The sequence below is a fragment of the Mauremys reevesii genome, linkage group 1 (genome assembly GCF_016161935.1).
Source record: "Mauremys reevesii isolate NIE-2019 linkage group 1, ASM1616193v1, whole genome shotgun sequence".
NCBI classification, from domain to species: Eukaryota; Metazoa; Chordata; order Testudines; family Geoemydidae; genus Mauremys; species Mauremys reevesii.
Genome location: NC_052623.1, coordinates 48,103,931 through 48,126,207, shown reverse-complemented (window position 1 = coordinate 48,126,207; position 22,277 = coordinate 48,103,931). Strand labels below are relative to the sequence as shown.

General features: G+C 39.9%; 1 protein-coding gene across 3 annotated transcripts in view; it reads right to left on the bottom strand.

The window, feature by feature from the left end:
- Positions 1–9,127: 9,127 nt before the first annotated feature.
- NUP58 (nucleoporin 58) overlaps positions 9,128–22,277 on the bottom strand; it is a 61,342-nt gene continuing 48,192 nt past the window's right edge. For 2 of the 3 annotated variants that reach the window (XM_039531644.1, XM_039531634.1), the window contains exon 16: positions 11,896–13,971. In XM_039531644.1, coding sequence (XP_039387578.1) covers positions 13,802–13,971 — 170 coding nt within the window. In that variant the 3' untranslated portion in view covers positions 11,896–13,801. Of the gene's footprint in view, positions 9,348–11,895; positions 13,972–22,277 lie in introns of those variants that run through there. The other variant, XM_039531645.1, reaches the window with a different exon arrangement.

The following is a 22,277-nucleotide window of genomic DNA, read 5'->3' as shown; positions in this document are numbered from 1 at the left end:
AATAGCTCCTCAGCAGTGTAGGGCCGAGTACCACTGATTCACACAGCTTTTATTTACCTGATAAATCATTTCCATTATTTTACTTTGAAAGTAGGACTTTCAAGTGATTAAAAAATTAATCACAATTAATTGTGTGATTAATTGCACCATTAAGCAACAGACTACCATTTATTTAAATATTTTGGATGTTTTCTACGTTTTCAAATATATTGATTCAATTACAACACAGAACACAACGTATACAGTGCTCACTTTATATTTATTTTGAGTACAAATATTTGTGCTATAAAAATAGTATTTTTCAATTTGCCTCATACAAGAACTGTAATGCAATCTCTTTATCATGAAAGTTGAACTTACAAATGTAGAATTATGTACAAAAATAACTTTATTCAAAAATAAAACAATGTAAAACTTTAGAGCCTACAAGTCCATTCAGTCCTATTTCTTGTTCAGCCAGTCGTTCAGACAAACAAGTTTGTTTACATTTTCAGGAGATAATGCTGCCCGCTTTTTGTTTACAATGTCACCTGAGAGTGAGAATGCAGTCACATGGCACTGTTGTACCCAGCGTTGCAAGATATTTACGTGCCAAATGCGCTAAAGATTCATATGTCCCTTCCAACACCATTCCAGGGGACATGTGTCCATGCTAATGAGGGGTTCTGCTCGATAACAATCCAAAGCAGTGCAGACCGACACATGTTCACTTTCATCATCTGACTCAGATGCCACCAGCAGAAGGCTGATTTTCTTTTTTGGTGGTTTGGGTTCTGTAGTTTCCACATTGGAGTGTTGATCGTTTAAGACTTCTGAAAGCATGCTCCACACCCCGTTCTGCTCAGATTTTGTAAGGCACTTCAGATTCTTAAACCTTGGGTCAAGTGCTCTAGTTATCCTTAGAAATCTCACACTGTACCTTCTTTGCATTTTGTCAAATCTGCAGTAAAAGTATTCTTAAAACAAACATACTAGGTAATCATCTGAGACTGCTATAACATGAAATATATGGCAGAATGCGGGTAAAACAGAGCAGGAGACATGCAATTCTCCCCTCAAGGAGTTCAGTCACAAATTTAATTAACACATTTTTAAATGAGTGTCATCAGCATGGAAGCATGTCCTCTGGAATGGTGGCCAAAGCATGAAGGGGCATACAAATGTTTAGCATATCTGGAACGTAAATACCTTGTAATGTCGGCTACAAAAGTGTCATGTGAATGCCTGTTCTCTCTTTCAGGTGATGTTGTAAATAAGAAGCCAGCAGCATTATCTCCTATAAATGTAAACAAACTTGTTTGTCTTAGCGATTGGCTGAACAAGAAGTAGGACTGAGTGGACTAAAGTTTTACATTGCACTCAAAAACAAAACAGTTACGCAACAAAAAAAATTCTACATTTGTAAGTTGCACTTTCACGATAAAGAGATTGCATTACGGTACTTGTATGAGGTGAATTGAAAAATACTCACAAGGGGAGAGGCAACTCTAGATTTAATCCTGAGTGGAGCGCAGGAGCTGGTCCAAGAGGTAACTATAGCAGGACTGCTTGGAAATAGTGACCATAATACAATAGAATTCAACATCCCTGTGGTGGGAAGAACATCTCAACAGCCCAACACTGTGGCATTTAATTTCAAAAGGGGGAACTATACAAAAATGAGGGGGTTAGTTAAACAGAAATTAAAAGGTACAGTGACTAAAGTGAAATCCCTGCAAGCTGCATGGGCGCTTTTTAAAGACACCATAATAGAGGCCCAACTTCAATGTATACCCCAAATTAAGAAACACAGTAAAAGAACTAAAAAAGAGCCACCGTGGCTTAACAACCATGTAAAAGAAGCAGTGAGAGATAAAGACTCTTCCTTTAAAAAGTGGAAGTCAAATCCTAGTGAGGCAAATAGAAAGGCGCATAAACACTGCCATATTAAGTGCAAGAGTATAATAAGAAAAGCCAAAGAGGAGTTTGAAGAACGGCTAGTCAAAAACTCCAAAGGTAATAACAACATGTTTTTTAAGTACATCAGAAGCAGGAAGCCTGCTAAACAACCAGTGGGGCCCCTTGACGATTGAGATACAAAAGGAGTGCTTAAAGATGATTAAGTCATTGCGGAGAAACTAAATGGATTCTTTGCTTCAGTCTTCAGGGCTGAGGATGTTAGGGAGATTCCCAAAACTGAGCTGGCTTTTGTAGGTGACAAATCTGAGGAACTGTCACAGATTGAAGTGTCACTAGAGGAGGTTTTGGAATTAAATTGATAAACTCAATATTAACAAGTCACCGGGACCAGATGGCATTCAGCCAAGAGTTCTGAAAGAACTCAAATGTGAAGTTGCGGAACTATTAACTAAGATTTGTTACCTGTCCTTTAAATCGGCTTCGGTACCCAATGACTGGAAGTTAGCTAATGTAATGCCAACATTTAAAAAGGGCTCTAGAGGTGATCCCGGCAATTACAGACCGGCAAGTCTAATGTCAGTACCGGGCAAATTAGTCGAAAACAATACTTAAGAATAAAATTGTCAGACACATAGAAAAACAAACTGTTGAGCAATAGTCAACATGGTTTCTGTAAAGGGAAATCGTATCTTACTAATCTATTAGAGTTCTTTGAAGGGGTCAACAAACATGTGGACAAGGGGGATCCAGTGGACATAGCATACTTAGATTTCCAGAAAGCCTTTGACAAGGTCCCTCACCAAAGGCTGTTACGTAAATTAAGCTGTCATGGGATAAAAGGGAAGGTCCTTTCATGGATTGAGAACTGGTTAGAAGACAGGGAAAAAAGGGTAGGAATTAATGGTAAATTCTCAGAATGGAGAGGGGTAACTAGTGGTGTTCCCCAAGGGTCAGTCTTAGGACCAATCCTATTCAATTTATTCATAAATGATCTGGAGAAAGGGGTAAACAGTGAGGTGGCAAAGTTTGCAGATGATACTAAACTGCTCAAGATAGTTAAGACCAAAGCAGACTGTGAAGAACTTTAAAAAGATCTCACAAAACTAAGTGATTGGGCAACAAAATGGCAAATGAAATTTAATGTGGATAATTGTAAAGTAATGCACATTGGAAAAAATAACCCCAACTATACATACAATATGATGGGGGCTAATTTAGCTAAAATGAGTCAGGAAAAAGATCTTGGAGTCATCGTGGACAGTTCTCTGAAGATGTCCACGCAGTGTGCAGAGGCGGTCAAAAAAGCAAACAGGATGTTAGGAAGCATTAAAAAGGAGATAGAGAATAAGACTGAGAATATCTTATTGCCCTTATATAAATCCATGGTACGCCCACATCTCGAATACTGTGTACAGATGTGGTCTCCTCACCTCAAAAAAGATATACTGGCATTAGAAAAGGTTCAGAAAAGGGCAACTAAAATGATTAGGGATTTGGAGAGGGTCCCATATGAGGAAAGATTAAAGAGGCTAGGACTCTTCAGCTTGGAAAAGAGGAGACTAAGGGGTGATATGATAGAGGTATATAAAATCATGAGTGATGTGGAGAAAGTGGATAAGGAAAAGTTATTTACTTATTCCCATAATACAAGAACTAGGGGTCACCAAATGAAATTAATAGGCAGCAGGTTTAAAACAAATAAAAGGAAGTTCTTCTTCACACAGCGCACAGTCAATTTGTGGAACCCCTTACCTGAGGAGGTTGTGAAGGCTAGGACTATAACAGCGTTTAAAAGAGAACTGGATAAATTCATGGTTGTTAGGTCCATAAATGGCTATTAGCCAGGATGGGTAAGGAATGGTGTCCCTGGCCTCTCTTTGTCAGAGGATGGAGATGGATGGCAGGAGAGAGATCACTTGATCATTGCCTGTTAGGTTCACTCCCTCAGGGGCACCTGGCATTGGCCACTGTCGGTAGACAGATACTGGGCTAGATGGACCTTTGGTCTGACCCGGTATGGCCGTTCTTATGTTCTTATACGATTTCTTTTATCATTTTTACAGTGCAAATATTTGTAATAAAAACAATATAAAGTACACTTTGTATTCTGCATTGTAATTGAAATCAATATAGTTGAAAATGTAGAAAACATCAAAAATTTTTAATAAAATTCAATTGGTATCCTATTGTTAACAGTACAATTAAAACTGCAATTAGTCATGATTAATTTTGGTAATCACGATTAATTTTGAGTTAATCACGTGAGTTAATTGTGATCAATCAATAGCCCTATTTGAAAGCAAACAAAAATAGCACACATATGGTCATCTACCTAACATTAATAGAGGAAAATACTAGCTGAAACAGACCAAAAAAATTCTTGCATTCTCAGCACTGCTATTTTACATAACATCGATAGTATAGTTCCAAATTTGATTTACCTTAAAAATGGTATAATGTGGCAAGGAATATTCCTTGCATTCTCAATGTTCACTTTAAATGAAGAAATCCACCATTCCATAATGGAGCTTAACATCACTATTTGAATTGGAGCTGGAATTCCATTGCTATCTATGATCCCCTGAATTTATCTAGACTGTTTTTGCTCTTGCTTTCCCCCTGCTGGCTCTGAAGCAGTATCTAGCTAACAAACACTGGAGTAAAGCAGGTACACAAAGAAAGAAGCTATGACTATGTTGGCTGCTCTTGCACTAGCAATAAGGTGGGTGGGGAGGAGAGTGATATTTCTTAAACTGAAAAGGACAAAATGAGTATGGAAAACATTTTCAAGCTTCCAAACAGACATGATTACAAATAAAGAAAAACACAAAGTTGTTTTTTAAGAAAAGACAATCGTGCTGAGAATACATTTATATTGCAGTCAAAGGTGTGATTGCAACATAGGTAGGCAGGCATACCCATCTAATTGAATGAGGGCAGGTAACAATAGCAGTAAAGATGTGGCAGCTCAGAACCTGGCACAGGCTAGCAACCCAAGAACATACCCTGACTCTCCTGTGGACTTGTATGGGGTGGCCAGATCACTCTATAACGTCCTCATTCACATTGCTACTGGCAGCAGCTAGATTAAAGCTGGGGCGGGGGGGGATGTCTACTTGCCCGGCAACCTGACCTTCCTTTGTGCTGTAGCTATACCCTCAAATACCAGCCCTCATCCTGCAGCCCATTATGGCAAATAAGAATGGCTGCAGGATGCTAATGATCAGAGCCTACGGCCTTCTCTGTGATTTTAGCCACTAGTTGCAAACCACACATATAGCTAAGGAAAGCTGTGATTTGCACTGATAGAAAGTATCCCTGCTTGAAACCAGGCTAACTGGTACTGGTGCAAATTGTGGCTTTTGCTATCTACCCTAAGAGTAGGATTTTCAAAAGCACTCCTGTCACGTTCACTCTGCCCCACTCTAATCAATGGGAATTTTAGCATTGGAGGCTGTGTGCTGATGGCAGAAACTCACTCTCATTCCCATTGTAGCCAAGGTCTGCTCTTCACTGGATTGCCAAGGGTGCTGAACACAGGCTGTTTTGTTGAATTCTCTCCTGGTGGTTTAATCTTTGGCTGCCACAGCAATAGACACAACCATAGGCACCGACTCTGTGGGTGCTCTGGGCTGAGCACCCATGGGGAAAAATTTAGTGGGTGCTCTGCACCCACCAGCAGCCAAGCTCCCCTCACTCCCCCAACCTCCTCCTCCACTGAGTGCACTGCATCCCTGCTCCTCCGCCTACCTCCCATTTCCCGCCCAGCTGCCACCAAACAGCTGTTTGGCAACGTTAGCATGCTCCGGGAGGGAGGGGGAGGAACAGGAACGTGGCACGCATAGGGGAACAGGGGCAGGGATTTGGGGAAGGAGTTGGAATATTGGATGGGAAGGGGTGGAGTTGCAGCGGGGACTTTGTGGAAGGGGTAGGAATGGGGGCAAAGGTGGGAAAAGGCAGGGCAGGGGTGGGGCCTCATTGAAGGGGTGGAATAGGGCAGGGCTCGGGGCACACGGGGGATCGAGTACCCACATGAAAAAGGGAAAGTCAGCTCCTATGGGCACAACAGGAACTAGCAGCAGCAGAAATAATGATAATAGTTGTCAGTGTTTCTCTAAAATATTTATGTTTTGATTATTTCTTCCGGACAGCCCATGGTTTCAGTCAGAAGCCACTGCTAAAGGTAAATATGCAATCAGTCAGTCAGACTTTTCTTAGTTGAAATGTATTTGAATACTACATACTGCTAAAACTCATTTACATCGCAATAAAACTGGGCATTTCTTCTGCTCTCTCTTATCCCTTGCATTTTGTTCTGTTCCCTGTGAGTGCTAACTTAGAACTACCTTCAGGTGTTGGTGTTGATTGTGAAGAGAAAGCAATGCATCTGGGAATTGTGCTTTCCTAAGCAGAAGCTTTGAGAGGAACAAAGGAGTTACTTTTTTAGACTACACACTTTCGTTCTACAGTCCATCTTCTGATATGGTGTGCAGCTGCTTTGTGCCACACTGCTGGTGGATGCCCAAAAGCTGGCACAGCAGGCCACAGAGAATCATCCCAGTGTAAGGGGAAGCCTGCAGCACACAAGATCAACATAGCCCCTATGACCTTCCTGTTGCTGGCATAGGAGGCATGGCTGGAAAAAGGCAGGCATGGCTACAGCTTCCCTATCTTTTGCTGAACACCTCAGCTACAATATTGCCCCTTTAGCCACTGGCAGCTGGCATAAAATTTAGAGCAGCTTTGTTTTCACGCAACAAATCCTACTGAGGTCAAAGATAGCTAGAAGCACTCAGCATCTTTGAAAGTCAGGCAGCTTTTACTTAGGCGTCTAAATATGGAGTTCGCTTTGGACACTCAGGTTTGTCACCTTTGGCCAATACTTTTTTCTTGTAAGGGTCCTATCCAACTATGGATTATTCAAACTCCCCTAATTTATGTTGGAGAGCTAGCCAAGAGCAGATCCTGCCCAGGAATAGGGGAGTACACTCCCTTTCCTGAGCTGTACTGTGTACACTTCAGTTGTGGCTGAGAAGCTGGTCCAATACACTTAACATGCTCTGATGTTATGAATAAATTAAGAATAATTTGAATTTAAATTGGGAAGATTCTGATCTCGGTGGTTAGAAAAGGGGACTCTGTATTAGAACACCTGGGTTTTATTCCTGACTTACTATGTTGCTATAAACAAGTCATGTAGACCTACATTTGAAAAAGCAGCAATTAATTTTGGATGCATCAGTTCTGAAGCGCTCAACTTCACACATCTATGGTTTGATTTTCACATGTGCTGAGAACCCTCCACTGCAAAGTTAATGAGAGCAACAGGTGCTCATTACTTCTGAAAACCAGGCACAAGATGTCTAAAGTCAGAAAACCAGTAACTGAGGTATCCAAAGTTAAAGGCCCTTTTGCAAATTTGGGGCAAAATCCTGGTCCCATTGAAGTCAGTGGAAGTTTTGCCACTGACTTCAATAAGCCGGGCTCACACCCTTGGCCCTTAATCTCTCATTTAATGCATTAATTAATTTTCAATGACAATCTTTATACCATGGATTGCAGATGTGATTGGGGACAGGGAGAGTAAAAAATAGATTTGTTTTAAGTGACCATAGTACTTCTGGAAACTGCCAAATTGAGGGCACTGGAAAATAAAGTAATCTATTTATCCATAGAATAGATACACAGAAACTAATATAAAACTGCCTGCAATTTAAAATTAATATGAACTGTGCCTTAAAATGTTTGCAATTAACACCACATAAATTTACCTCTCCTTTAACTAATTTAAAGGTTCCCTGCCAGTTACAAATATTAAATTAGCCAATATCACACTGAGGAATAAATGTGTCCATTAGGGACAGTTATTTACCTGTAATTCTGCTTCTCCAAGGTGATCGCCTTGCAGATTTTTCACTCCTGGTCTCTCTCTCTGTCTTATTCTACTGTAGTTGATCAAAAAACATTGAAAGCACGGGAAGGTCTACCTATCTCCAGTTAAGGTGTGACTAGGAATGAGAATATTCCATGGATGGTGTGTGTATGTGTGTGTATATAATTTAAAAATGACTTTTGAATATATACAAGCTATCAGATGTACATGCCAGAATTTTAAAACCAGGGTGGGGGGAGGAGGGAGAGCTAAAGTTAAGCTAATACTTATCTTTTAAGTATGGATTTAGGCACTAAGTAAGTAGCCTGATTTTTCAAAGGTGTTCAGTGCCACTTACTTAGTAAGGAATTAGGAGACTTTCAAAAACACCCAAGGAATTTAAGAGCATAAGCAACCACCGAAAATAAATAGGACAAATGCTCCTAAACTCCTTAGGCACTTTTGAAAACCTCTCACATGCCTAACTTTAAGTGCTCATTTGTAAATGTTGTCCTATACAGTTAGTAGGGGCTTATATTTCTATGCAGAAGTGCTTTCCAGTATGATGCTTCACCTCCAATGAGAGTAACTGATAATCTTGCAGTTCTAAATGAAACACAGCTATTGAAGATTACTTTGATCATTTAAACAGAACATTAAGTGAAACTCCTATGGCCCTGACCCTGCAATTGGATCAGTGTGGACAGACCCTTCTTCCCTCACAGAACCACACTGATGTTCATTCACTGAGGTTCCATGCCGGCACCAGGGTCTGCCCATACAGATCCAGCTGCAGGGCCAGGGTCCACATTTGTAACAGTGACAGTATAAATACCAAAGCTTGAAGAAAAAAAAAAGTATGGCTTTAATAAAGATCCCTAGAGAGAATGTATCCTTATTTGGAAGTTGAAAGTAGTAGCCAAAACTTTCAAACATGAATGCCTAAATTTGACTCCTAAATCCATATTTAGGCACTGAAATAAAGGTAGACAGATTTTCACGCAACAAATCCTACTGAGGTCAAAGATAGCTAGAAGCACTCAGCATCTTTGAAAGTCAGGCAGCTTTTACTTAGGCGTCTAAATATGGAGTTCGCTTTGGACACTCAGGTTTGTCACCTTTGGCCAATACTTTTTTCTTGTAAGGGTCCTATCCAACTATGGATTATTCAAACTGTGGTTTTACAATATTTTGAATTTACCAGATTATTTATAATCTCCAGGCTATGTAATTTTTCCAAGTGTTAATAGTTTTATTTAATAGCTACTTGATTCTTGAAAAAGTGCTGAGTCCTTGTTTCTTTTTCTGCTTACACTGGGTTAATACCGTGTGTTATCAAAATCCAATCACTCTCGCTTGCTTTCATAACAATGATAAAAGATAAGCAATTCAGAGGCAGGTCTTGCTGTCACATTACAATGCCATATTAAAAACACACAGATGTGAGAAACAGGGAGTTTCTTGAACAGCAGGTACAGACTAGTCCCTGATCAGAACCGGAGTTTGGATGCAATTTCACTACTTTCTAAGATGTTACTGTACTTGTGCTGGCCCAGTAAATGCTGTACACGGATGCCTGAGGTGAAAAGAAAAAGAGGAAAACAATTCAGATTGTGAGATTTTAGTACCATAGCAGAAAAAAGTTCTTGAGGCTGGTCAGAGAACAAAGTATCAGCTGTTAAAGGTAGACACAACATCAGAGCACACTGAAGGCTTTGCCTGTAAGTTTCTCAACCAAAAACCTTCCTAGAAATATGCATAAATACTGAATTCTTTGAGCCCAACAGGAATCTACAAATCATAACAGCCAGCCCAGAAAAAACATACCCATATTGCTTTGATCTTCGGAAAACGATTAAAACTACCTCAAAATGGCAGATGGTTTTTTTTTGTGGAAAATTCTGCCTCTAAGTGACATAGGGCATAAATTCAACTGAAAGTGAATGGGATCTGTGCTTGTTAATCACTAGAGGCTCTCGGATATATTATCTTAAGGTATCTAAATTGTACATCCAAACGGTTTCTCTCTTTGCCCCCTTTTATGGTAATTGTGATTGGCTAAAAGGGTTGAACTCCTAGAGGTAGGTGGGAGGGCTGTCAGTAAAAGGCACCCAAGTACTGGATTCACATGGGACAGCTTGATCCAACCCTCTGGTAGAAATTTTCAGAATTCCATTGTGTAAAAGAAACTATTTGTGTAAATGATCTGAAAACAAAAGCTAGTGTACTATGTGACAGCAATAATGCCTTACAGGGCTTTATAAGACGTCTTTGGCAGACTGAAAAATAGTAGTCTCCTGCCACCTGGCGAAAGAAGTATTGTATTGCAAAATTGCTGCAAACCTTGAAGGGGATGCTAAGAAGAAAGATCTTCACAGGAAAAAATGGTCCCAGAACAAGGATATCCATTACTTACTTTTGTGTTCCCCAACTATGCGATTAACCTTTTTCACAACAAAAAAAACCCAAACCATTCTGTAGCCTACATTAAAGATAAAATTCCTAAAATCCTTATTTTGTGCTTAATGTAGTACTGAAACTTACCTTGCATATTAGTTTGATTTTGGATGACAAAGAACCTCCTGTGTGCTATAAGGAAAATTTAAACATCTAAACAGCATTTATTTAGCCCCAAGCTCATAATTAGTGATCCCAAGCTGATTTTTTGAAAAACTAGACAGGATGGACAAATGATCTGGTCTCATACGGTGAAATCTTTTGTTCTTTTAAATTTGAAGTGGAGCTTTGGAAGAGGGAGGCTAGGCTGGCTCTTATGCTATGGTGGGGCTCGACATACAATGCATGGTCGAAGTCATGCTGATTCCCACTCTACAAATACAGACAAATACACTGGGGAGGTAAATGCCTTTAGTTCCTAGGTTAAAACCTAGAAGCTGCTTCTCCCAAAGCTCCTATTTGGCCATTCAATATAGAGATATTAGAACTAATCACAGGAGAGCTGGCATTACTGATGCTAGATTATTTATATTGATACGGTATGACGAAAGGTTGGGGATAAATGAATAGTACAAGAGTTGTCCCTGATGAGACAAGCATAAAAAAGCAAAGCTAAAATAATCATAACCTTAACCACATTTTAAAAACATAATATGGACATAAGTCAGTTTCAAAATACAACTTTAGTATTTTAACAAATATTTGACTTACATGTATATGTAAAGGGCTGGCCTTAGGTTCTAGAGGACCCTGTGAGAAGGAAGATGTGCAGAGCTACCTCCCTCTCACCTCCTCTACCCCAATTTCCAAGGGAGCACAAGAACTGGTGGGGCTGAAAAAGCCAGCTTGGCAGGAGCACAAGTGAACAACAGGGGAGTTTGACAGGCATGGTGCAGGAACCCAGCTGGACAGGAAAGAGACAAACTGAGGAGTATGGAAGGACTGCAAGGACACTAAGGAAATGGCCAGTCTAGTGGTAGCTCTATTACTCTCTGGCAGTTAGTTATTCTGTAGTGAGAGTTACATGGACAAAATGGTGGTCTCTGGTAGTGTAAATAGGTGTAAAGGGGCCTTAACATATATGCAAATCAGGCCCTATATACATAGAGAGCTCAATCAGTTGTTAAAGTTATATACTTTCCTTTCCTCTGGTAGTTTTCTTATTTTAAAAGAAAAATTGATTAGATCAAATGTTCAAACTATTTCATTTTTAAAAGACACTTAGGCACAGCTGCTTATTGCGTGATGTCTTAGCGGCATCTGTCGAATTAGCCAATGCTGCAGCTTATTTGCTTAGCGCAGTCCAAAATTCTATAGCTTTCAAAACTATTGCTGACAACGGACTATAGTACACAAAGCAAATTAACACTTTGTTTTGAAATTAAATTTACAGTGCAAAACCCCCATTCATGAGAAGGCAAGAGCACACATTGTGCTGCAGTATAGTATCATCTGCGTTCACATGCTGTGGGAGAAGATAAAGGATTATGGACAAAAGTCCTAAGATTTTAATTCAGAGATCAAAACTCAATTTTTAATAAGAGCAAATATACATTAGCCAAAATAAATCAACATGATTTTAAAGCTTTTTTTTTAAAATATGACATACAAGAGAACTAAGGTGACAGGACCAGATTCTGCAAATAGACAAATAATTATGACTAGGATCACAGCATTCATTTCTTTTATTGTTTTGCACAATGGTAGGTTGCACATGTGGACAAAGACAGCACACAGTTTAAAAAAATTAGTTTCACAAATTAATACAATACAAGAAAGTCCAGTGGTTCAACATTTTAAATTTAACTTTTTTTAAAAAAAGCGATAACAAAGAAATACAAATATCAGGATTTTGATTACAGCCCAATGCAAACCCTTGAAAAAGGTTTAAGTTGAAATGGACTTTTAAGCTTTTAATTCTGCCTTAAAAAACAAAAATGCACACACTATTAACTGCCTCCCAAAGAAAATGCTCATCTCTTAGATGCAGTAACATACAAGTGTACAAAAGTGAAAAGTTCTGTGTTCAAAACTAATATGCTTATTTCTGAACACAAACAGAAAACCCCATTTGTCAAAGGCCAGTAATTGCTGTATGCAGACATTACTTCCAGAACATACAAAACAGTACTTGACAACACTTTTACAATTGAAAGCAACTGACTTCATACTAGAAAATTATGCATAATACCTGTTTTAGAAAAAAGGTGCCTTGGTGAAAGTGACTGTGACTATTCACTTGGATGCACATTATGTACAAAACAACCTCTATATTAAAAGCTACACTTATCTCCAAACTTCCATATACACTCTGTAAGAGATTTTTCTGCTGTTTCTGTTTTAATGCAGTCTGAGCTAGAGATGCAGCCCAACGTGCCAAGATGCCATAACATGAAGTTTGCTGCACTTGTAAGACTGGTAGTATTTCTACTGTTACAATAGCTTACCCTCAAAGTATACTGTTTTACTTCATTCCTTGGCAGCGACGGGTGTTAAGGGCAGGTAAGCAACTCTTTTTGGAGTCAATGCCAGTAGCCCTGTGTGAATCAACTCTGTTTGGAATGGTTAGCTACAATTTTCATTAGAATGGCACAGTCTGCATCCACCACCCGCAGAGAGAAGAGACCACCGGCTTCACAACTCTCTGCCCCCAAGCAATCTCCGGAAGCCTAGCAGCCTCACAAATGAAGCCCAGCCCAGGAGAGATCTGTTTGGCAACACCAGCTGTGACAACACCTTTGTTTGAAAGTCTCTCCAGATTCCTCTTTGGAGTGATTGCTAGCTGAGGAAAGGAAAATGTTGAGGACAAACAGGCAATTAAACACTATTTGCCAGAATTATACAATAGTGAACAGTATTTCAGCTCGTCTTTAAAAAACAAGCTGCAAAAATATTACAGCCTGGGACTACTATTTGATATTCCTATGAGCATCAAGATGTGGAAGCCTGAAACAACATGGAAAAGTGAACACACAAAGCAAAGAAACATGGAGAGTTTTGTCTATGGGGCAAAGTTCACATGTTTTTATTATATATACAAATACATGCACACAAATGTGTGCACTGTACTGTATATATATTTATATTTACATCGATATTCACAAAGAAACACCCTGAAGTAGATTTAAAGGCCATATCCAGGAACAGAAGATATGAACTCTAGTATTTGTACTAGAATATATTTTATCTGTACAAAAAAACCAAATATGCATATATTCATATGGTATAAAGCTTATTAACAAAAAATATTCTGCTACTACCATTAGGTATAAAGCTTGTTAACAAAAAATATTCTGCTACTACCATTAGGTTAAATAGATGGTTTTACAAGATTCTTTAATAATGCAGTATAGAACATTTCTAAAACTAGAACCAAAATAAAAATACATAGATGGGTTTCTATTCACAGGAAAATAGTTGTTCAATATGATTACATTTCATATTCCAGAATAGTGAAACGTAGCAAAATTTTATAAATCTCCTGGGATGCAATTTAATTACTGCATCCATTTAGAAAAATAGACTTTTAGGATGAACAAAGCTGATTCACTTCCCCTTTCCCCAACAGTGTGTCTATCTTTTCCCTCTCTTGTTTCCAGCTGGAGGTTTCTTCAACTGAAGAAGTTGCCCTCCTGTCCCAAAACCTGTAGATGCAGGATTAGACACCCCAAATGTCAAGCCAGCCGATGCTGTGATGCCAGGATTACTGAAGTTAAACCCAGATGTAGTTGAGCTGCCAAAGCCTTGTATGGGAAGGAAAAATATTTTAAAACCAGAAGTCAGTTAAATCATAACTTCAGATTTGCCCTCACTCCAATTTACCAGGGATAGTTACTTACTGAATTACTAGTAATTACACTACTCTGAACATATCAAAGTGGACCCACAATACTATGTCGCATTCCTAATACATTGTTTTAGATTTGCTGCACTGAGTCAGAGGCATACAGTGCTTGCACTGTAACATCTAAGTTACTATACCCTATAGGGTAATAGTTATTTCCTTTGTTATCATCTGCATTACAGTAGCATCTAGAGTTCTCAACTGAGATTGGGGCCCTACTCTGCAAGGCACTGTGCACGACAGTCCCTGTCTCTGCATGTTTACAATCTACCTAGACAAGCCAGACAAAGGGTGGGAGAAGTAGAGGCACAGACCAGGTGAAGTGACTGGCCTGTGGTCTCTCAGCAGATCAGTGGCATATCTGGAAGAGAGCTAACAGTCTTGTGCCCTCTTAACAAGAGCACACTGTCTTCCTAATATGTGCAACACAGGTCCTAACCTAAAAGGGAAATAAGTAAACACTAAACATCCATGCCAAGTTTTAGCTATTTAAAAAAGCCCTTTTGAATTAGTGCACAAAAGACAGCAAGCTTTGGAAAAAACAAAGAATAGCTCAGAAGATGTTGCTAAAGTAAATAAATGAAATCCATCAATCTTCCTTTAGACTGAAAGTGAACATGAGAAATTTTGTTCAAGAATTTACAAAATAGAACTGGTCAAATACTGTCTTGCAATAATAAGCAAGTAAAAATACCAAGTGCTGTTCACTCAGATTTGTGAGGTCATATTAGTTATGCATAGGTATTTGGACAATAGCTGGATATTTATGAAAGTGTTAGAGAATCTTAAGAGGTTCTGAAAGATTAGCATGATTTGTAACTGCAATTCATAGTAGAAGTTCATTATTCATCCTTCTCCTGTTTAACAACTTTCAGGGAGATGATGATTGTGTGCGATTGGTCACCTTAACGAATATGTGAATTAATCTATTTAACAATCATGAAAAGGATAAAAATCATTTACTGACCACAAATAATTGAAACATTAACAGAAATTAGGATTGGTTCACAAGCTATTCACAGGCAGAAAAGGAGTTAAACCCTTAATGAGCATTATTTGTAACAAGTAGTTTAACCAGTACTAGTTACAAGTATAAAAGAGAGTCATAAAATGAAAGCATCTCCATATTCATATTCAGTATCACTGCCACAATGCTATAAATATCTGTAGGTTTGGAAAAAAACATCCTAATTTACTTCCAAAATATGCCTCATTTGAGTCGCAAAGTTATCTATGTCCTACACAAATTTGATGTCCTCTCACTTCTATTATTGAAAATTATTTACATCAGAAATAAAGAATCATGAAACTCAGTTTCAAGTTATTTACACTAAAGGAATGAATCCTACAGCACTTTAAGACTTGTGCATAAATAACTGTGCAAACACTTCAATTTGGACCTTTGTCCATCACCTGGGTTCTTCATGCCAAATAGAAACATGCATAGGTACAAATGCTATACTGGCCTCTTCAAGAGTTACACAAATAAAACTCATTTCCTACACCTTGATTGTAACCCACTATGATAATTCAGTTACTGCCTATGCAGATCCTCACTCTTGGGATACCACTCTTGACTCATGATTTATTTTGAAGATTTCCATATGTTGCAATATTTCATGTACCTGCTTCTTGATGCAGAAATTGTTATGCAGGAGGTCAGACTAGGTGATCATAATGAACCCTTCTGGCCTTAAAAATTATGAATATATGGAACAGTAAGAATTAGTGAAGTACTAATCCCTAATTCAACTGCTTTTTCATATCAAATTAGAAATATGATCAAGGAAATGCAATGAATATGATTAGACTTTAATAATGTATTCAGTGAAACTTTTGTTTGATTTAACTCTGCCAAAAGGATTAAGCCATATGCAAAATGTATTAAAAAACCCAAAACCCTATCAGATGAACCAGATAGCTCTCTTTTTGCTATAATTGCAGATTTGGTGAAAAAAACCTTCACTGTGCACACAACTGATCTTTCTTTTAAGAAAAGAATACCTTACAGTAACCGTGGTTCTTTGAAATATGCATGTGGATCCCACTCTAGGACTAGCATATAATTCCTGTGCATGATATTGCAATCTCTGAATAATCTCTGTATGTTGAGCCATGCTGCAATGTACAATGTGCTCGTGGCCCCCATCCAAGACCATTATGGACAAAGCAGTCACAACCATCCCTCAGTTCCTTCAGAATCCGTGGTAATGAGGACTCTAAAAAAAAGGCGATGAAGGGCAGGTCCTGGGATGCGCACGGATGACACCACCACAAAGACTCCAGTTACAGTAGATTGAGTAACCCGCCTTTCTTCAGGTATGTGTGTGGATCTCACTTTAGGTGTCCCATCTGGAAGGTGAGATAGAGGAGCTCTGACTACCACTGATTAAAAGGTGATTGTAACACTTTGCTGCCAGATTTGTCATCTGATCTTGTGGCCAGGTCATGGGCATAGTGTAACAAAAGGAAAGGGATCACTCGAATAACTGTCTTGCAGATTTCAGATGTAGGGATATTTCTGAAGCGTGCAGAAGAGGCAGCCTATGCGCTAGTGAAATGAGCTGTGATGTTTAGAGGAAAAGGTGTACCAGTCATGTGAGAGACTGAAATACACTGGTTAATCCATTTAGATATCCTCCTGGAAGAAGTGGTGTGCCCCTTAAAAGTGCTACTTATGGGGAGGTCTGCCTAAAGGGCTCTGCCCTATCAAAATAATATAACAATGCTCTTGAAACACCCAAGTTGTTGATTTTCTTTCCTCCTTTTCAACACCCCCGCAAGACTATGGCTTTTGGAAAGAAAATGGAAAGATTAACGTATTGATTCAAATGAAAGTCTGACACAACTTTGAGAATAAATTTGGGAGGAAGTCTCAACACCATCTAACCTCTGTTTAATGTTGTGTAAGGAGAGCTGGCCATGAAAAGGTCTTATTTTACTGATCTTCCTGGTTCATGCAATGGCAACCAAAACAGGCCATCTTGACAACAAGGTAGTGTGGACTGCATTCAGAGAGAGGATCTCCATTAGGTTTGTAGGAACAATAGTAAAATACCATACCAGCTAACAGGTAAGTATATAGTAACCACTTTAAAAAGGGGGGCAAGGGAGAGAAAATAAACATGACTGTATTGGAGAATGGCATGCTAAGCTCACTATAAGGTGGACCATAACTGAACTAAGAGTCCAAAGTGTTTCAAATACAAAGTAAAATCAAGGACTTTAGGTATAGGAGCCTCCATTAGGTCAAGGTTGTGTGGGGCTGCCCAAATTGAAAATCTTTTCCATTTACAGGAATACATTTTACTTGGGGAATGCTTTCTGCTTTGCAGTAGGATCTTCTGTACTTGTAGAGAACAGTAAATCAATAGCACTCAACCCGCCAATATCCAGGCTCAGATGTAACAATTTCAGGTCTGGATTTAGTATTTGACCGTGATTCTTTGATACTATGTTTGGACAGTCTGAAAGTGGTATTGGATGCTGAATAAATGTCTTGAGGAGATCTGTTAGCCTGAATTGTCTCGGCCAATATGGAGCTATCGGGATCTGTATGAATTTTGCACATCACTTTAATTATCAAAGTAATGGGTGAAAACATGAGTCTTTGATCTCATGGTACACGAAAAGTGTCTTAGAATCCTGGGCTCATGTCCCCCTTGCAGCAAAAGGCTGGACACTATGTGCTGTTTGATGACACAAGTCTATAATGGGATATTCCTTGCCAACTCCTAGAAGATGAAGAGTTACTTGGGTTATCCTCTGTTGGCACCACGTCCATAACTTTCATTGCCTCCTGACACAGGAGTGATAAGCAAGAATCTCTTTGCTTGTTTTATATAAATGTATTGCTGATGATACTGTCTCTGAGACTCTGAATGGTGGAATTCTGTAAAATAGGTATGAATGCAATGCACGCTAATCTGACTGCCCGTAATTCTAAAACGTATATGGGTGGAGTCATACTTTTTAGGGACCAAATTCCTTGTACATGGAGTTGGCCAAGATGTGCCCCACCTGTTCTTGATGCATCTGTGATCAGTATCTTTGTAGGAGGAGGGGTGGAATGCTCTTAAGGTCTGACCTTCCATTCAGTTCTGATAAAATGTGAGCAGGGATCATAACTTTCATACCCATTTGATTTCTCCTGGGGTGATAGACTTTAGCCAGCTCTGTAATGGGCATAGGTAAAGTTTGGCTAGTGGTGTCCCACACATGCCAAACTGATATGTGGCCAATAAGTTTGAGGCAGTTTCTTATTGCAGTTGATGGATTTGTTTTGATACTGGTAATGATCATTTGGATAGACAGAACTCTGTTGTTGGAAGATATGCCTTTAATGATTTGGAATTGACTAAGGCACCTGTAAATTTTATTGTTTGTGATGGGGTAAGAGATAGTTTCTCTTAAAAATTCTCAATGGAGGTCCAGCTGTCTGAAAAGGCGAAGGACATAGATCCAGGCTGTGGTGACTTCCTGATGAGACCTGTCTTTGATCAAGCAATCATCTAAATATGAGTAGACGTGAATGCCTCATCATCTCCTCAGCTGTGCTGCCCCTATTCCCAGGCACTTTGTGAAAACTGTCGCTGCTCTGGAAAGACCAAACAGTAGAACATTCTATTGGTAATGATTGGGACTCCCTGCAAATTGTAGATATTTCCTGTAGACTACATGAATTGCAGTATGGAAGTATGAGTCTTGGAGGTTGAGAGCCACAAACCAGTCCTGAGCCTAGGAAAGGGATGATGAAGGTAAGCATTCCTATCCTAAATCTGAGACAGTGGATATGTTGTTTAGTCCTCTCAAGTCTAGGATAGGACAAAGACACCCTTTTCTGTTTTGAAACAAAAATATCAAGTGCAGAAACCCCTTCCCCTGTACTCTAGAGGTACCTCCTCTTTGGCTCACAAGCAAAGCAGGGAAGCCATTTTTTAGCTTTTTGTAAGAAGGATTCATGAAGAGGGAGGGGGAAGGATAACGGGGCAAGGAAACAAACTGGATGGAGCACCATATGAGACCCCTTCCAGCACCCATTGGTCCGTTGTAATTGCAGTACAAGCCTGATGGAAGAAAGCAAACCAGCATCTGAAGGCAGGATCTGGGGATGGCTCTTGCCTGATTTTGTTGTGGTTCTCAACCCTTGTGTCATACCTGCAGTCTGGAAGCAGACTAAGACTGATCAAAGACCAAGAAAGGTTAGCTTCTCTGAGAGAACCTTGGTTTCTTTCTGGGCGGTTACTCAGAAGACTGTTGCTAGGGTAAGTAAGGTTCTTCTATTGAGACTGCCCTTAGTATCTTAAAGGGCCTGTCATTTGGGGCTGAGGCACAGGATGCTCAATGAGCCAAGTGTGGCCCTGGAGGCCTTAGAGAGTGTAAGGCATCACTGGTGACCTTCAGCAATGATGGTTTTCAACTCTTCTCTGGAGTCGTCAGCAGATATCTGATGTGGGACAGGGTTTTGCAAAGAAGACTTGATAGGTTCATATTCGTAGCTGAGGTGACACTGACAAATAAGCCTTTCTTCCAAAAAGGTCTAGTTTATTTGGTTCTTCATCTTTTGGAGGGTTTAGATTTCTTGTGGGCAGAAGAGAGACCATTAATGAACCTGGAATTGGGTGGTTATAAAATTGTAAAATTATAAAATTGTCCCTTTTGGGGTCACTGATACTCCTTTTCCATTCTTTAAGCAGTTTGAAGCAAAGTTGTTGACACCTGATAGAGTCTTAGCTGGTTCTAAGATGCCCTCATTAATTGACAGTGCTATTCTCGCAGGAGCAGAAGAATGCAGCATATCTGAAAGCTTGGGAGCGTCTTCTTCAATTATTAAAGTCTCTATTTTGAGGATCTCAGCTGTATGAGAAAGCAGCCTCTGGAAGGCTCTAAAATCACCTGGGACTGGTACAGGAAACAAGAGTGTTTCACTGGGAGAAGATAATGACTGGTCTCAGAGGATGAAAGGTGTTGCTCAGAGGGCTCTGGACCTGAATGTTTCTCCTGTGAATGCTATTCTTGCTCCTCCCTGTCTACAGATGGGGGTGTGGTACAGAAAGGGACCATGGCCTGTGTTTTATTGAGTGGTAAGATGGAGACCAGCTCCTGAATACTAGATGGAGGTCCTCAGTATGCCCAATAGGACCAACAGGGATCCACCTGGCTCTGGTAATGCTGATCAGACCATTGCCATGCCTGAGGTGGATGAGTCAAGGCTCTGAAGTGAGCATCCCTGGTTTGTAGAGCAAGGCCTTCTCCTGGTCTCCATGACAAACTGCTAGACAGCAGAATGAAGGTGTTCCCCAGTGAAGGAGAAAAAGAGAAAACTTTCTCAAGAGGTGGCACTGATCTTGAGGAGGACTCAGTACCAAGAGACCAGAGGTGAGTACGAGTGCCCACCATAGTGACATTGATGTGGAATGTGGTGCCAGAGACTTAGCTTCTACCTTTAACCATTAATTAAGGCTTCTATTGGGAGTGCCAATGTTGATAGCTTCCAGCATTGTCACGAGTAAGCACAGAAGGTGCCCTGTACCTTTTCAGTACTGAGCCAGAAATTGAGTTGGTGTCATTTGTCTTTGGGCGCAGTCCTCCAGTCCCAGCAAAGAGAATGAGTTTCTGAATGTCTCCTTTGGACAGAGGGGGATTGATGTTGGGAGTAATATTCATTTGTCTGTTTAGCTATTCATTGCCTAGAGAAGGCAATACCAGTCTTCAGTGCCATGGTGGTAACCAATACGGAGGTAGTCTTCAATGGTCCTATATTATTGCCTGACAGTGCTGTGGACTTCTTCCCAGTACTGACCTGGGGTGCTGTGTGCTGGCTGGCAGGGGCACTGGATGACTGGGATTTAGGAACAAGGATTCACCCCAAGATCGGGATCTCAAACACACGGCCCACAGAGTTATTTGTTGTGGCCGCCAAGCTCCCCTCCCCCGCCACCCCCTGTCCCCTGCAGCGAAATTTATGGTAACATCTTAGGGAAGAGGAGTCAGGTCTAAACTCAAGAGCTGCAATAATGGCACATACGTGCTCCCCTAGACCCAAACCACCCTACTGACTCTGATTTAAGAAAAAGCTGCAGAAACAAAATACAATTCTCATTACCTAGGACAATCGTAAGGTTCTATAAAACAATGGTCTCAGTGCTGAAGTATTGCAAACAGTGCCTGGGGAAGAGGACTGACAAATGACAGATTCTATTATTTTTTTTAATAAGTGTATCCAAGCCCAGTTACTCCATAAAGTAAATCTATACTGTAAAATCACATTCAATCCAGAGGCCATTTTACACAGGCAAGGATTAATGTAATTTATACACTATCAAAGTTATCTGGAGATTTGATTTCCATAATCTCTTCAATTTAAATGATATTGTTTAGATTTGCAATATGGTTTAAGTGATTCATAACATTTCCTTATTGATCTCCCAGTTCAGAAACGCTTTTGAACACATGCTTAAAGTTAGGCATATGTTTCAGTTCCTTGCCGAATCAGGGTTTTAATGAACATTTCTGCTTTGTAACACAAAACTTTAAAGTACTGCATGCCTTAAATCTTTTATATCATTCATTTAAAAATGTATAATAGTAGAGTAACAACGTTGCTTATGAAGAAGATTAAGCAAGTTTTGCACTTAGCAGTAATTCAATGGGAAAAAAGGTTACTAACCTTCTGTAACTGTTGCTTTTGTGAGATGTGTTGCACATGTCCATTCCATGTGTGTGCACGCCCTGAGCACACTCACTGGAAGTTTTCCCTCAGTGGTACCCACCAGGGCAGCTTGAATGCCCTCTGGTGCCATGCACATATACCGCCATTATAAAGTGCCCAGCCAACTCTGCACCCTCTCAGTTTGTTCCTTCTGGAAAATGCCAATGCAGAAGGGCAGGAGGGTGGGTCATGGAATGGACATGTGCAATGTATGTTGAAGAGCAACAGTTATAGGTTAGTAACTGTTTTTTCTTCTTTGAGTGATTGCACATGTGCATTCCACTCTAGGTGACTCCAAAGCAGTTGAATAGGTGGAGGGATCAGAATTCATGGACATACTAACTGCAGGACAGCTCGACCAAATTTGGCATCATCCCTGGACTCCTGAGTGATGGTATAATGGGAGGAGAATATGTGCACCGATGACCAGGTCACTACTTTGCAAATATCCTGAGTAGGGATCTGTGACTGGAATGCTGTTGCTGATGCTTGCA